Source organism: Stegastes partitus, unplaced genomic scaffold, assembly GCF_000690725.1.
Source record: "Stegastes partitus isolate 25-593 unplaced genomic scaffold, Stegastes_partitus-1.0.2 Scaffold520, whole genome shotgun sequence".
NCBI classification, from domain to species: Eukaryota; Metazoa; Chordata; class Actinopteri; family Pomacentridae; genus Stegastes; species Stegastes partitus.
In genome coordinates, this window is record NW_007578251.1 from 328063 (window position 1) to 343951 (window position 15889).

Consider the following 15889-nt stretch of genomic DNA (forward strand, 5'->3'; position numbering starts at 1 on the left):
TTTAAAAAAAAAATTAACAGTCAACCAATAAATTAGTCTTTTTTCCCCCCTAGAATTTTACTTGACATAATCTGTAATTGAACAAAACATGAAAACTGTAAAATAAGAGTAGAGAAAATGATTTACCATTTTTCAAAGTGGTTTAAATTGATTCCCAGGAGAACAAACAAAATTAAACGAATAAGTAAAATAAAACAAATACGCTACCACCCACCCAGTGATCTGATTGGCTACACATCAAGAGTAAGAGCCAATCAGCACAGAAAGATAAATGTTGAAAGCTCTTTTTAGGTAAACATGTTTAAAACACAAGTGTACAACAGCACTTCAACGACATTTAGTGTTTAGGTCTGTGTTATTCTAACTTTACATAGCAGGATTTTAATTTTTGCTGTAAATTTTTCCACAACATTACATTTTTCACAAGAAGACCTCATTTTTAAGCGTAATTTTAATTTTTTTTTTTTTTTTAAGTGGTGGGAAATGATTTGAGTCATAACTGTAGTATTATTCTGAAAAACTATAATTACATGTGCATCTGAAGGTGATCTATAACGACCCGGTGTCACATGATGATGACGATGATGAAGATGTGTAATTCTGTGTGCAGCTATGTGGTGATAGCGATGGAGGCTCTGGACCAGCTGCTGATGGCTTGTCACTCTCAGAGCATCAAACCCTTCGTGGAGAGTTTCCTGCACATGGTGGCCAAACTGCTGGAGTCCAGAGAACCGGACCTGCAGGTTCTGGGAACCAACTCGGTAAGACACAAACCCACATTTTCATCTCACTGCAGCTTTTATTGTTTGTTTTATTTTGTTTTGTTTTTTTCACCTTTATGAAAAGCAGATTTCTGAACTCTGCCTGGAGTGAAGTCACAGAAAGTGGATTATTTTTTCATACCTTCCTCTGATGGAATAAAATATCCTGCTGCTGGATTCGCATGTTTAAAGCAGTCAATGACTCTCCAAATATAGTGAAAGAAAGAGAAGGCATCAGGACAGAACTTATTAAAGCCACTCACTTGTTTTTTATAATGCAGACTTATTTAAATCATTCAAACTATTATTAGACACATGTTCAACTCTCAGTGGTGATAAGAACAACTACCATTGACACACTATGTTGGCGGGCTCAAACTGAACCTTTTGGGTACATGAGGTCGGGTTATTTTTGTGCCCTTTTTGGTTCTTTCAGAAGTCTTTTTATGTCGATGTACTTAACTCAAACAAAGATGTTGGAGCTTTGAGTTCAGTTTGAATTCCAGAACCAGCTCCAAAAAATTCAAAAGATGGAGATAACCTATATTCTCTACATGACGTCAGAAAGTGTATCATAGATCAGCTGCAGTACCTGGTTGTTCCACCAGGTGGAGCCTCTCACCGTTTAATACTGTACGGACCAGACGAGGCATCACTCAGACTACAGGCAGTTCAAGTTGGCAAGCAGAGAGCATTGTGGGAGTTTAACTCGCAACGGGCACCATGACAAAGACTTGTGTGGAGGTTAATGACATCCAGCCAGAGCTGAACCTGTCATTGGCTAGAACACTGTCTGCATGTGTAACAGAGCTACCTTTGTGGCCCAAATCATGTGTCTATTGTGTCTAAAACTTTTCTCAATTAATCGTATACTGATTGATAGTGAAGCTACTTTTGATTAGAAAAATTATGTAGAACATGCATCCCTTGGGGACTTTCCTCAGAATACAGAATAGAATATCTTTATCGTCATTGTACATGTACAACAGAATCATATGCAAACCTTTGTCAAGTGCAAAACAGCAAAGTGCATCAATCTGAGGTATATGAAAATAAATAAATAGGTAAAAATGAACTTTACAAAGATAATTTAAAAAAGAGAAGGATAGATTCTAATAGGGAAAGAAATGGAAAAACACAGCATACCACACGTACATGACAGTTCATATTGAAGGCAGTTCATGGTGGCAAGCAGAGAGCATTGTGGGGGTTTACCTACTAAAGGTACACCATGACGAAGACTTTGGTGACGGTTAATGACCTCCAACCAGAGCTCATGCGTTTATGACAAACTGGGATCTGCCTTTGTGGCCCACCTCATGTGTCCGTTGATCAAAACAGCAAAATACAAATGTCCCCTGTGCCCAGTTTGTGCCGTCAGTTATTCACGGATTCAAAAAATTCTCAAACAAATTGTCTTCTCGCTTTATACTGCCTGTGTGAACAAAGGGTCTGGTTTTTGGTTGGCGGTAAAAGAAACACCTTGATCAGCTCTGATTATGATCTTTTACATCCCTACAATTATTTCTAGTTTTTGTGTTCGCCGTCATGCACAGCAGAGCCCGGTCCTCCAGATGTGAGCACTTAGAAGCTACTAAACAGCCTTTAATTCCTGAATTCATGACCTTATTTTCACAAAGCAGGTCAAACACATCAGTCTGAGCTCAGAGGTGGATGTTGGTGGTTAAAAAGCTAATTTAGCTTTCACTCCAGCAGCGGAAGCAGCCCTGTAACGGATCCTATGAAACCCTCTAATTATTATTAGCCTCAGTAAGCCGCCAGCAAATGCCAGCCCCGTTTCTCCTCCTGAGTCTGCTGAAGGTGAACCCAAAGTAGTTTTTTTCCTTCCCTCCTCCTATTCTCAGCCTGTCGTCCTTGCCGTTGTCGGCGGTTCATCTGAGCAGGAAACCGAGCCGAAGGTGCAGATGCGAAAGCCTCTGCATTATTTATGTGTGGTATTTAGACTCTGACAGAGGAGGCAGCCGGCTGCTGTCAGCTGCAGACACTCCGCCTTTAGGTGAGAGCCGTGTTAATTAAATTTTTCTCAAAGCCGAGACGCTCCGTTTAATGTCAGTGTTTGGTTTTTACGTCGTAGCCGAGCAAAACGAAGCGCTTCTGTTTGTTCTGTCGGCTAATTATCAGTTTAATGAGTTTGTTTGAGATGTCTGCAGAACAACACCAACACAGGGCTCAACAAATTACAGCAATTTGGTTGAAAGAGTGTTTGAAACCGGCCGGCCGCTTCACCGGAGCCTAATTAGTTACAAACATCACACATTTGGGTTTTCAGCTGGTTGTTGATGCTCGTCTGCAGAGCGGCTTCACAGCAACTGAAGAGTTCATCCTTCATTATCAAGAAAGCAAGAGGAAGGAGGTCTTGGTGTGAAACGTCAGTGACTTAAAGGGTGTTTATATCTTTTATTTTGATGTGAGTCTTTAGTTCAGTCACCTCCGTCTGTATTAACAACATTCAACCTCAAGTTTAAATCCAGTTTTTACCTTGTTATAATGTCCACATGGTGTTTTTTTGAGCAAAATATGAGCATTTCCACCTGAAAACTCCTAAAAAACTGATCCAGTCGTACATTGTTGGGTTTTAGCATCACAGGAGAAGCAGAAAAGAAAAAGGTTCTGTTTTTGGTCGCCAACTTGTAAAAGGAGAACTTGTGAACATTAAAAACACATTACTAACTGTTTGATAAAACAGTAAAACCAAGGTTTATGTATTCTGTTACCATTGTAAGATGGAAAAGAAGAAAGCGTGAAAGATTCTTTCTGAGCCATTAATGTGTAGGAAACCTTATTAAATTAGCTTTTATTCTTCCAAATTGTTTTCTAGTTCAGTCGTGTATGACTGAATCACTCTAATTTGACACATTTCAATTGTGTAGAGCAGAATAAGGATGCAACTATTTATTATTTTCATTCTTGATTGATCTTTTGATTATGTTCCCAATCATTGGATAGCTGTTAAAAATGTAAGATAATATTCAATTTAGTTCAATTTATTGTCTAAAATATTCAGTTTACTGCCATAAAGGAGGACCAAAAACAGAAAATATTCACATTTAACATGCTGCAAGGGGAAAATTACTCAAACTGATTAATCATTTGTCCAAATTGTTGATTATTCTGTTTTATTGTTGCAGGTCTAATAGTTCTGTCATTAGTTTCAGAAGGTATTTAGTCAAAAACAACGGTATTGGATCAAATTAGATTAAGATTTTGATTTTTTGGTGGAAGTGGATTCACAGTTAAAGGACCACCACATCAATAAAAACAACATTTCGCCAAAAGCTAGAAAAAGTAACCTCACTGGATCTAAAAGGACAGAGAGGGGATCAGGCAAATGATTTTGAGTTCAGAGCCAAGCTTTAGGTTTTGAAAAGATGTTGAAGTTATTTTGTTCAATAAGTAAAACAGGTAGCTGGTGAAGGCTTTATTATTTAACAGCTAATTGGGAAGCAACCAGTTGTTGCAGCTCTCGCGTAAAGAACTTCTCCAGCGACTGAGCAGAGTTGTAGGAGAGCTGGTGTGCTTGAGCTGCACGAAGGTACTTTCTTCTTCTTTGCTCATGGGTCCTTTGCTTACGATCTAACTTTTCCATCAAGTCTGTTCAGGAAGTTTTAGCTTCTCTGCGGACGAACAGGAGAAACAAAGCAGCCCTGGTGGGTGAAGGCGATAAATCATCCTGGAGATCAATTACACAAATGTTTTCCAGCCAGTCTAACGATGACATTTTCATTAAAACCACACAACATTCATCACCTTTAATGTGACCCTTTTCCCTCCTACGACAGACCAGCGTTTCTATTTTTTCGCGCCTGCTTTGAGTGTTTGTGTAGCTACACTGTCGCTGTGTGCTTCTCTGCTGCCAAATTTATCTGCCAGTTAAGTTTATCACAAGAAATTGGCAGACTGCGACGGCGAGAAGTGTCTCTTCCTCCGCTCGATCTCAATAGAAGAGACACTCATCAGTCCGCAGTCAGACACATGAAGCCACTGAGTCACAGCGACTTGATGGTATTTATAGCCGCTGGAACCAGATGTGTCGCAGGTGCTGCCAACAAAACCTGTATGCCTATTCATCTGCACGAGCTTCTCTTTATTTTAGCGCTGTTATCGGATTTGTGCACACTTTTTGTATAATTTAAAGTTGTTAAAAATGTCTCTGAAATGTATTTATCCAATCAAATGGGAGTGAACTGAACTTTTTGGGTGGATTTCAGAGAGACTGAAATAATTACAGTAGTCGTAGCAGAGTAGTTGGATATTCAGTTGTTTGACGAACATCACTGTCTATGTATCAGGTGAAAACAGCTGTTTACGCCAATTGAACACATGCTAGCTGTGTACCAAGTAGTGTTTTTCATTTCATTGTAAGACGTATTTCACAAACACACGTCGAAGGCCAAACTCAGCACTTAACTTTCACATTGCATGTACCTCCTCTTTCTGTTTCTGTATAATTAACAGTTCAAAAGGCATACCGGGAACTAGATTATCTTGATTTTATTTCAAACAGATAGAAATAGATACGTTACCAGGGAAACAGAAAGACAGACATGGTTTTAATGGAAACTTGCGGTCAGGAACCTACAGTCAATTATTGTCACCATGGAAAGCTACAATCAGACAAGATTGAATATGCAAACTGACAGCCAGAAACAGTTGCCATGGAAAGCTACAGTCAGACACAGTTACCATGGAAACCTACAGCTAGACACACTTGGCATGGAAACCTACAATCATACATGGTTACTGTGGAAACCTACATCTGGAAACGGTTGGGATGGAAACCTATAATCTGACACGATTATACATGCAAGCCCACAGCCAAAAGCTATTGCCATGGAAACCTACAGTCAGACAGGTCGCACGAGAGCCTTAAAGGGTATTTCAAATCATTTGTTATAACGTAGGTCTTTTGTTCAATCACTTCTGTGTGTATGAATAACTTTTGACTTTAGTTTAAATCCAGTTTTTACCTTGTTATCGCGTCCACTTGGTGTTTTTGAATGCTGGGCGACACATCAGGGACAAAATATGCAGTCAACACCATTCAACACCATGGCTGAATATTTCTAACTTAAAAATGAATTGTACTGAGCTACAAGCCTCTTTAATGTCATGAAATACGTTTTTTGGTTCAAACGATGAGTGATGCGTCTCTCCTTATTAAATTCCATCTGTTGCTTCACTGTCGGCTTCGCTGTCCTTGTCGTGATTTCACACGTTGCATTTAGTTCACAGATGGCCACACAAGTGTTGGCTCTTTTTCCAACAGAGGAACCCTCATCAGTCTACAGTCAAGTCTCAGTTTTTTGTTGTTTTTTTTTAATCTCTGTTTGAGCTTTTATGTAAAAGTCAGGCCCCAAATCAGAAAGTCTTTAAATACCCAAAAGGCAGTAAATGTGCATAAATTTATGGAACAGCAAGTACAAAAACAAAGGACCTTCTAGAATTTTATCCCAAAAAAAAAAAAAAACAACTCAGTATCAGATGCTCCACAATCACAACAGGTATGAAATGAAGAAAGAATAAAATAATGCGGGCTGCAAGGTGGTGCAGTTGGTAGCACTGTTGCCTCACAGCAAGAAGGTCGCCGGTTCGCGTCCCGGTGGGGGCATCAGAATCTTTCTGTGTGGAGTTTGCATGTTCTCCCCGTGCAGCGTAGGTTCTCTCTGGGTTCTCCAGCTTCCTCCCACACAGTCCAAAAACATGTTGAGGTTAACTGGTGATTCTAACTTGTCTGTAGGTGTGAATGTGAGTGTGCTTGGTTGTCTGTCTCAAAGTGAAGCCCTGTGATAGACTGGTGACCTGTCCAGGGGACTCCAGCCCCCCCGCGACCCTAGTGAGGCTTAAGCGGTGTATCGATAATGGATGGATGGATGATCCTGTAGATGGATTTTCTTTTTTTTTCTTACATAGAGAAATAATATCTGTGTAGAAGAAATATCCATATTAATGTGAACAAAGCCTTCTGCCTGGTTTCCACTTGTATGCAAACTAAAAACAAGCCCTTTTAAAAAAAACTTGCTTCTACTGCAGGTTACACATATTGAATTATGGGTAAATGCTCTTTGGGTTAAACCAAAACAAAGAGCTTAAAGAGGCTAAAAGGTCTGCAGAGTTGGGTTAGAATTCATCACCATGAGAGGCTCCTTTTATAGAATTCATTATTTGATCCATTTTTAGTGTAACAGATATTGAAAGCTGCAGCTTTAATCATTCTACATGTAACAAAATAGAGAAGATGCGTGAACTTTTTCCCCTGTGAGCCTCGAGGCGGGAAGCTGCAGCTGTAGAGGAGATTTTTGATGATCACTCAGCACAAAGGAGAGCTGAGGGGAAACCAAGTCTCAGTCTGATAGTTAGCAGGGCGGCCAGGTCCTGATCATCATTACCTGAGTCAGGACTCAGGAGGCAGCAGGCAGTTATAACTCTGTCTGCAGCAGAACACATCAACACTTTCCTGCAATAAACTGCAGATGCCTGGATTTCTGGTAGTTGCCTCAAAACTGCTGTTAACTTCTTGGGAACTTTCTGCGGACGAATGTCAACCTAAAAGTGACAGGAACAGAGGAAAGCTTTGCCTCAGACAGCACTCGTTGGCTCCAAACATGTGATAAATAATTCAATATTAGATGTTTGCACTGTTCATCCTGCTCCTGTCATCACTTGACATCAAAACTGATGCAAACTTCTTGGCTTGAGTCAGTAAACACTCGTCTTCCTCCCACTCAAACTGTCAAAGTGAGACTCCATCAGTGAACCAGGCCACAAATACACTGGATGGATGATAAAGTGCCAGGACTAAACTCTGTTAATTAGCCCGTATGTTCTGCATTTCATCTTTTTTTCTTGTAGACATTCGTGGAAACGGGCCAGATTTGTTTGCCTGTACTAATTATTACTTCTAAGACACCAAAATCAAAGAGCAGAAAAACTTTTAAAATAATATTTATTCCACAAAACTTGGAGCATGTTTGAAGACATTCAAATTAGAAGTAGTTCACAATCTATAATTCTCAACCAGATGGGTTAAAAACAAATAGATCAGTGTGTTTCTAAAGTGAGAAATTGCTGCTAATAGTGTGGAGCCGGTTGGACTAAACACCTTGAGGTAAGATTTTTCTTAAAATTAAATCTGTTGCACAAAATTCTGAAAGTTTCCTTAAAATGTTCACCTTGAAGGTTTTCTTTAGGGATTTCTTACAGTTAAACTCTTTAGCAAAATACCGTAGCAACCAGTCCAACAAAAACACTTAATGAAATAAAATGAGCCGAAGAGACACAAGCAACCGCAAAAAGACAGAATGACCACAAAGACACACAAAATGAGCACAAGGTCACACAAAGAACCACAGAGAGACACAAAAGGATTGCAAAGGGAGATAAAAGAACCACAAAGAGAAACAAGATGACCATATGTGAGACAAAACAACCTCAAAGCGACACGACCGACTGCAAAGGACACAAAATAACCACAAATACACACAAAATGAGCCTAAGGTCACATAAACAACCACAAAGAGACACAAAATGACTGCGACAAGACAAAAGACAACCACAAATTCACACAAAACAATCAAAAGGAAACAAAAACTCCTAAAAAAGAGACCGAAACCAACCACAGAAGTGAATAAATAGACTCTTAACACAAGAGATTGCTTCGATCGGACGGCATCTAAATTTAAAAAATGTTTTTTTGTCAAATGTTTTGACTGGTAAACACAGTCAGTTAACCTTATGGTTGCATCTTATATCAGAATTTTGGTAGTGATTCACAAAACCAAAAAAAAAATGTGTTTAATATCTTGCTTTGAGGAACTTTTAGCTGGTACAAACCATCCATCCATTAATCCATCCATTATCTATACACCGCTTAATACTCACTGGGGTCACGGGGGGCTGGAGTCTATCCCAGCTGACTCAGGGTGAAGGCAGGGGACACCCTGGACAGGTCACCAGTCTATCACAGGGCTACACTTGGAGACAGACAACCAAGCACACTCACATTCACACCTACGGACAATTTAGAATCACCAGTTAACCTCAACATGTTTTTGGACCTTGTGGGAGGAAGCCGGAGAACCCAGAGAGAACCCACACTGCACGGGGAGAAGATGCAAACTCCACACAGAAAAATCCCAGTTGTCTTAACCTGGACGCAAACCGGCAACTTTCTGCAAGGTAACGGTGCTAACCACTGCCCCACCTTGCAGCCCTGGTACAAACCAGTTTTGTCTATTTTAAAAAATAGATCAAATGCCTCAAATGAGCTGGTTTTTGGTCGTGTTCAGCAACAAATTCAGATAAAATTCAACATAACTCAGCAAAAACAACCATAAAGAACACTGCCAGATTAAATTAAAATGTAAAACTTGTGTACCCAGAAAAAACCTGTAGGCTTGACAGGTGCGTATAACAAGATTTTAGTTTCCTTTTGAACAGGCTTTGTGTCACTTGCAATGGAAAATAATGATGACAAGTTTTCATCAGGGTCAACAATGTCACAGAGTCAACAAAAACCTGTGAAACCGTTTGTGCGCCACAGTCTAGTTCTGTCTTCTTGCTCAGTTTGTCCTGTATATCCACAGGTTTTGATTAAATATGTGTAAAGAAAGATGTTAAATTCTCCGTCCTCACTGAAAACACTCAGAACAATTTTTAAAAACTGCCTTTGTGTTCAGTAAAACCACTAAAATCTCAGAAACTATGTTGAAACCTCCAAGAAATGAGTGTTTAGGAGCATCACTGAATAAAACAAGCACTTAAACCAACATAGCTCGCTGGTTTTAACTGTGGAAAATGGATTCCTGTGTAATCAGCCTGCACTGATAAGTAAAACCAGCAGTTTTAATGGCACCTTATTTGAAACTGAGCTGCCTAATATCACCTGAGGGAACCAACACCAACTGTGCTGTGACCCTCTGATCTCCTCATTGTTGCAAACTGCCTCTCCTCGAGATGCTTGTTGAGGCATGAAGCCTCTTTATTGGTTATTTACATGATGAAACCTCGACTCCAGCAGAATTACCTCCTCTTCACTTCAAGCACTCATCCTCTTCATTCCGCCATTCAATTAAAGGAGAATGGGAATTCCACAAATGTGCATGCATTACCTAAAGCGTGTTTCTAGACTGCAAATTGAAGCATTTTTCTTTATTTGTGTTTTATTTCAGATGATGTTGCGTTAATTTGCTTTGTTTCCAGTAATGATCTCTGCAGATACAACAACCAGAGGTCAGCAAAAAATGAAAAAGAGCATCCTTTCCAAATGAAGAACCTTAAATTCAGGGTTTTTTAAAAAAAAAAAAAAAATGTTATTTTGCTTCGTGACTTTGGTTTATATGAACTCATACTATAACTCAGATCATCATTATGAAAAAAAGTGCAGCACATTTATTCCTAATTACAGCAGTGTACATGATGTGGACAGAAATTAAAAAATGCAAAATGTATTTTATGTCAGAACAAGCAGCAGTGAAACACTGCACAGAGAGGAGGAGGAAGAGGAAGAAACAAGAAGAAGAAGAAACAGGAAGAAGGACGAGAAACGGGAAGAAGAAACAAGAAAAGCAAGGACAAAAAAACAGGAAGAAGAAGAAGAAGAAACAGGAAGAAGAAACAATCATAGAGCTTCAGTAGAAATCAAGTGGACTTCTCTTGTAGCTTCTTGAAGACTAATACCTTCATCCAAGAGGCTTCTTCAGTTCTGACCAAGAAGAAAGAGAAGAAGAAGCAGAGAAGGAGGAGGAAGAAGCAGAAGAGAACCACTGGGACTCAGAAGGAACTGGACATTAGACGAAAGGAAACTTGGACTTTGTTATATGAACTGAAAAAGTTCAACGAAATCTCCTTTTTTTTTTTTATTATTACATCCAGGTGGAGTCACAGATTTCTGCCTCTGAATACCATTTAGGAAGGTTCCAGCATTTAAACCACTGAGGAAAACCTCTTTCTCTGTCTGTGTTTTCAGATGTTTCAATTCTTGCATTGATCTATTTTTTCCTGCAGGAATATAATGTGTGACAAATACACTATTCTATTATGACAGGCCTGAATCGTCCCCGGAGCTTCCCCTTCCACCTCATAAACATCCCAGTTATTAGCCTTTGAATGGCTGTTATCTGGATCCTCTTCTGCAGCGATACAACGCAGTAATCCGGCGAGGGGAAGCCGCTCTGAGCTCCAGCTGCAGCTTTCCATCCCATCCATTACCCGCAGGAGAGGTTAGGTACAAAATGGGAGGAAATTACAGGTGGAACGCGGCGTTTTTGTCACCAATGTCGAGCAATTTGTTGCAGTGGACCAATGATAGGGTGGCGGGAAACGCTGCTACTCGCCGGCAGCTGAGCAGGAGGCCTCTGAGAGCCACTCGACGCTGTTTGGAGGGAGGAAATTACAGGCTGGGCGGAGAGGGCGGCTCTCTAATGGCTGTTATCATTATCACGGTCGCTTCCAGATCATCGCCATGCAAGAACGCGCCGCCGCTTTTGGAAATTATAGCCGACCGCCGGTAGAGCGTCTGTTTTTGTCCCTCTTTTGTCGAGAGGTGAAAAGTCGCACAATTAGCAGCCGAATCGCTGCTCAGGTGTGATTTCAGGCTCGGCGTTGGCGGTTAGACAGTATTGGTTTCAGAAATTAAATCTGAAACCAACACTGAAGCGCCGCCAATACAAAGTTCATCTCTCTCCTCTTTATTCTCTTTGAGCTGAATAATTCATCTGCTGCTTTAATAACACAAGTGGCCTGAAATTCATAATAAAGGTGCTGCTGCATTTTCAACAGCGGACACATGCAGGTCAACCGTTTTATTATTAGAGTGCAGTAAGGCTGCAGTGATAATAAATATGAAAACTTAATTTCCATATTAGGGTCAGTTCAGATAGAATTCAGGAAACGTTGCTGCACCGTCTCTGGCTTAGTTCAGAGTTCACATACTTGTTATTCGGAGCCCAAAACAAATTACAGTGAAATGTTTTGGCAGAATTTGGAGAAAGTTTTTGCATTTTCAACCTCCATAAAAAAATAAATTTTTATCCCTGAAGCCATTTTAAAGTTTTAACATCTCCAGAAACATAACTCCCACAGCCATGAAACTCAGCGAGGACACAGAAAAATAGTTTCCAGTAGATCCAAATGACTGAGTTACCGGCAACCAAAAGTGGAAAAATGTGCAACATTTTCAAAAAAAAAACAAAGGGTGATATTGAGACCACAGATAGTTAATAAATCACTGTGATACAGAAGCAGTCAAGTCTAGAAGATGATCCTGGTATCAAATGTGTGTAAAAGTGATCCTTTCATTGTCTGTAACCAACCAGCATCACACGTTTTCTCTGAATGATCAGAAAACAGAAACACATCCAGGGTACCAATGATTGTTTCTATGACATTATAGACATTAAACTGCTGCAGTTTTACTCTTTAAACCATTATACATCCCATAATATGTCAATATTAGCAGCTCAAAGATGATAATAACATTGATCAGTTTTGTTTTTTTTTTCTTCAATTCTGTACATTTTCTGAATAATTTTAGATAATTTTCACGTTATTGTGGACACTGCTTTGGTATTTTTGGTTACCATTTATTTACACAATTATGACATGTCTAGAATACAGTTGTTGTTAATTAAGTCAAATTCTGAGTCATTTTGGGCCATTTTTTAAAAGATATTTTGAATACATTTTGGATAATTTGAGTCATTTAGGGAAACTTTCAAGGCCATGTGGATAAGTCATTTTTAAGTATTTTTAAGTGATTGTAATATTCATTCATTCATTCATTCATTCATTCATTCATTCATTCAAAAATAATTTTAGTCACTTCCTAAGTTGTTAAGGACAGGTTTGAAATATTTCTGGACTGTATTTTGTCAATTTAGGTAAGTTTTGGAGAAGTTTTCAGTCATTTTAAATTAAAGATAACATATTGAGGGCACCAATATTAAACTGCTGCAGTTTTGCTGTTGAAACTATGACACATCCCATGATATTGATGCTTAAAGTTGATGACAGGAAAACTGAACAAAAAGCAGATTTAGTGTTTAGACTGTGACACCTGGATGGATACAAAACTGATTTCGTTGCAGTTTGTTTGTTTTTTTTTTTATACCAGAAGTCAGATGTGTTTTTCATCCTAAAATGTCATGTGTCTATCTGCTGTACTGATGAAGTTCTGAGGCTCAGAAATGATGGTTCATTCATTGCTTCATTTAATATAATACAATTACGTACAAAAATAAATAAAATAAAATCAATTGATTTAAGGGGCTCAACTGGGAACTTTTTTGAGATTTGGCTGATTGTATATGGATCCTTATGTGTCTGTAGAGGAGTTTGCTTCCTGTTGGTCAACCTGACCGGTCTCCACAATCACAACCTCACCGACATCGTACCCTAAGTGTTGGTTCCCAAACATCCATGGTCTGAACTATCTTGGTGCATAATTACTTCAAGGGTTGAAACTTTCTGGCATTGCCTTGTAAAAACTCTGTAGCTGCAAATTTTGTGTTTTGCATCCAGTTTTGTTTTTGTTTTTCCACTTTTAGCTTTTGTGTCTCATCACAGCTAATACTTTCAGGGAAGTGCTTCATAATAATGTAACTAATGTAATAATGTATGATAGAGTGTTGGACAAACTAAACACACATTAACTACCAACAAACCCGACCCAGTTATCATCATACTGAAGTTTTCTTCTTCTTGTCTTTTTTTGTAGTTTGTGAAGTTTGCCAACATCGAGGAGGACACACCGTCCTACCATCGCCGCTATGACTTCTTCGTCTCCCAGTTCAGCGCCATGTGCCACTCGACCCACGAAGATCCTGAGACCAGAACCAGGTACAGTCAGAACACAGGGACACTTCACACGAACAAGTTATCAGTAAGCTACAGTCCAACCACTAAAACCCAGGATGAACTCCAACATTCAAATAATCTGAACCTCCTAATTAATGAAACTGAGGTAACGTTAGAAGCCAAATAACTTGAAAAATTTTTTTTTTTCTTGAAACTGAAAACAGACTAAGTTGGTATTTCTGCCACAGTTACCTCTGCAGTATGTTTGTCTGTTCCTCCATCAGCATGGTTTTTGTTATTTTTTTAAATCATTTTATCCTGGTAGCATTAACTGGAGTCCCTCAGGGTTCAATTCTGGGCCTCCTGCTTTTCTTTGCTTCAGCTACATTTTTTTTTTTTACTGCTGCATTCAAATATATGTCATAATGAAGTCCTAACTGCAGTTCTGGAGGACTTTAACCATATTGAGGACTTTCACGTTGCCATATGTAGAAGGTCTTTCGGAGTATGTTGGACTCCAAGACGGAATATGTGTTAAATATTTGTTGGTATTCATTATAGACTTTTATACTATATTAAATACATTTTCTGATAAGTTGACATAATTTTGGTTCCAAATGCATGACAAATGTCCCTCTTTTTATATTAAGAAAATAAAATAAAAATAAAATCTTGAAAAAAAACAACAACAACAAAAAACCAATACCTGCCACCTAAACCAAACGGCCCAGGGTCCAAAAGCCCCCAAAAGTCTTGAATAGCGTGAAATGAAAAATAACTAATGAAAATTGAGAATTTATTGTTGATACCTGTATCTCCCAAAGGCGTCACAGTTCAGTATCTGGAACCAGCTTTTAATTCTGCAGTTTTCTTTGCATTTTTTATGCTATTATCTCCTTGATTTGACTACTAAAAGTCATTATTTTTTACAGTTTCATAATGAGTCTATAATGAGTCTGAAAAGACAGACTTCTGAGCATAAAGAAACAGTGAACCTGATATTATTGTCTACTTTTTTTAATCCAACCATGCCTGCTGTCTTGACAGAACCATGATGCTCTCCTTTGTGTTCTTTGTTCATGTTTAATTTAAATAATGTGTGCTGAACTACTTTCTTCTCTGCTCATCAGCTGTAGAAAGATGTTTCACCATGCTGAATGTACCTTCAACAACTAGCTCATCTGTTCACTGTTTTTGAACCATGCTGCATTTATTTCATTAGTCCAATATGTTTGATTTTCACTTCGTCTTAGCTTTGTGTCGTGTTTGTGATCTGGGTCAAAGTTTTAAACATGACAAAGCGATTTTGATGAAGTATTTTGATTTTAACTTAACATTCCATTAATGGTTAGTTCAAGTACAGTCAAAACATTTTAAATCCAACAAATTTTTTGATCTTCCACAGTTTGTGGCTCTAATAAACGCTGCAATTTTGTCGATCTTTTTTTTATTTTGCAAACCAAGCAGTTTTGGGGTTTGCTATGTCTTCAGAAATAAGGCGTCACTCGACAAAATGATGAATTATTTAATTTTCCTCTTTGTAGGAACAGTTAATGCTGCTCACGTTTATGCAAAAGCTGATTCTCTGATTAGTTCCCTTAATGTATTGAAACATGCTGCTCCAGTCAAAACTCTGTCTTTGGATAAAATGAAAACCTGCAGCTACAGTACATGTGTTGACTTTCACCTCCATAGAAACAGAGCTGCCCGCTGCTGCTTTGTTTTTCGTTATGGTGAAGACATTTTACATTTCATAGGCCTCCTCTTTATGATGCTCTGATGGAATTCCACCAACAATGGCAACACGATCGCCACCAGGGCAGCTCTCAGCCCACTTGAATCCAGCGAATACAGAATTGAATATATCTCTTACTGATCCATATTTGATGGCCTTTCGCTCGGTAGCAGCTCAGCAGGAGCAGCCGGATTGAAATGTGAGCACTTGAAAGGATGCAGATGATGAAATGAGGCATTAAAATCACTGGGAATAAGTGATGTGAGAGAAATGAATTCACCTGCCTGCAGCGTCTCCACTAATAGAGGCTCATTGTCTTTTTCCTGGTAACTGCTTCAGTCACAGTCATGACAAAACACGAGGCTTTAATCTGTCTTCCACCTGGACCTGGTTTCTCCTTTTTCTTTCAGAATATTCAAAACTGCTGGTTTATAACTTGAGTTGCATTCTCATACTTATTAGTATTAATAGCAACAACGATATAATCCACAGCGTGTGCAGTAGCTGTTGAAAATCAGTGATTGTAGCTGCGTCATTGACAGAACTGCAGAAAAAAATCATATTCTTCCTCACTGAGGGT

The 15889-nt window shown here is 38.9% G+C and overlaps 1 protein-coding gene across 1 annotated transcript in view; it reads left to right on the forward strand.

The window, feature by feature from the left end:
* The window catches only part of efr3a (EFR3 homolog A (S. cerevisiae)), a 153373-nt gene that overhangs the window by 61962 nt on the left and 75522 nt on the right, over nucleotides 1-15889 (forward strand). The window contains exons 4-5 of the mRNA XM_008287784.1: nucleotides 611-761; nucleotides 13495-13616. Of these exons, the coding sequence (XP_008286006.1) occupies nucleotides 611-761; nucleotides 13495-13616 (273 nt within the window). The remainder of the gene's footprint in view (nucleotides 1-610; nucleotides 762-13494; nucleotides 13617-15889) is intronic.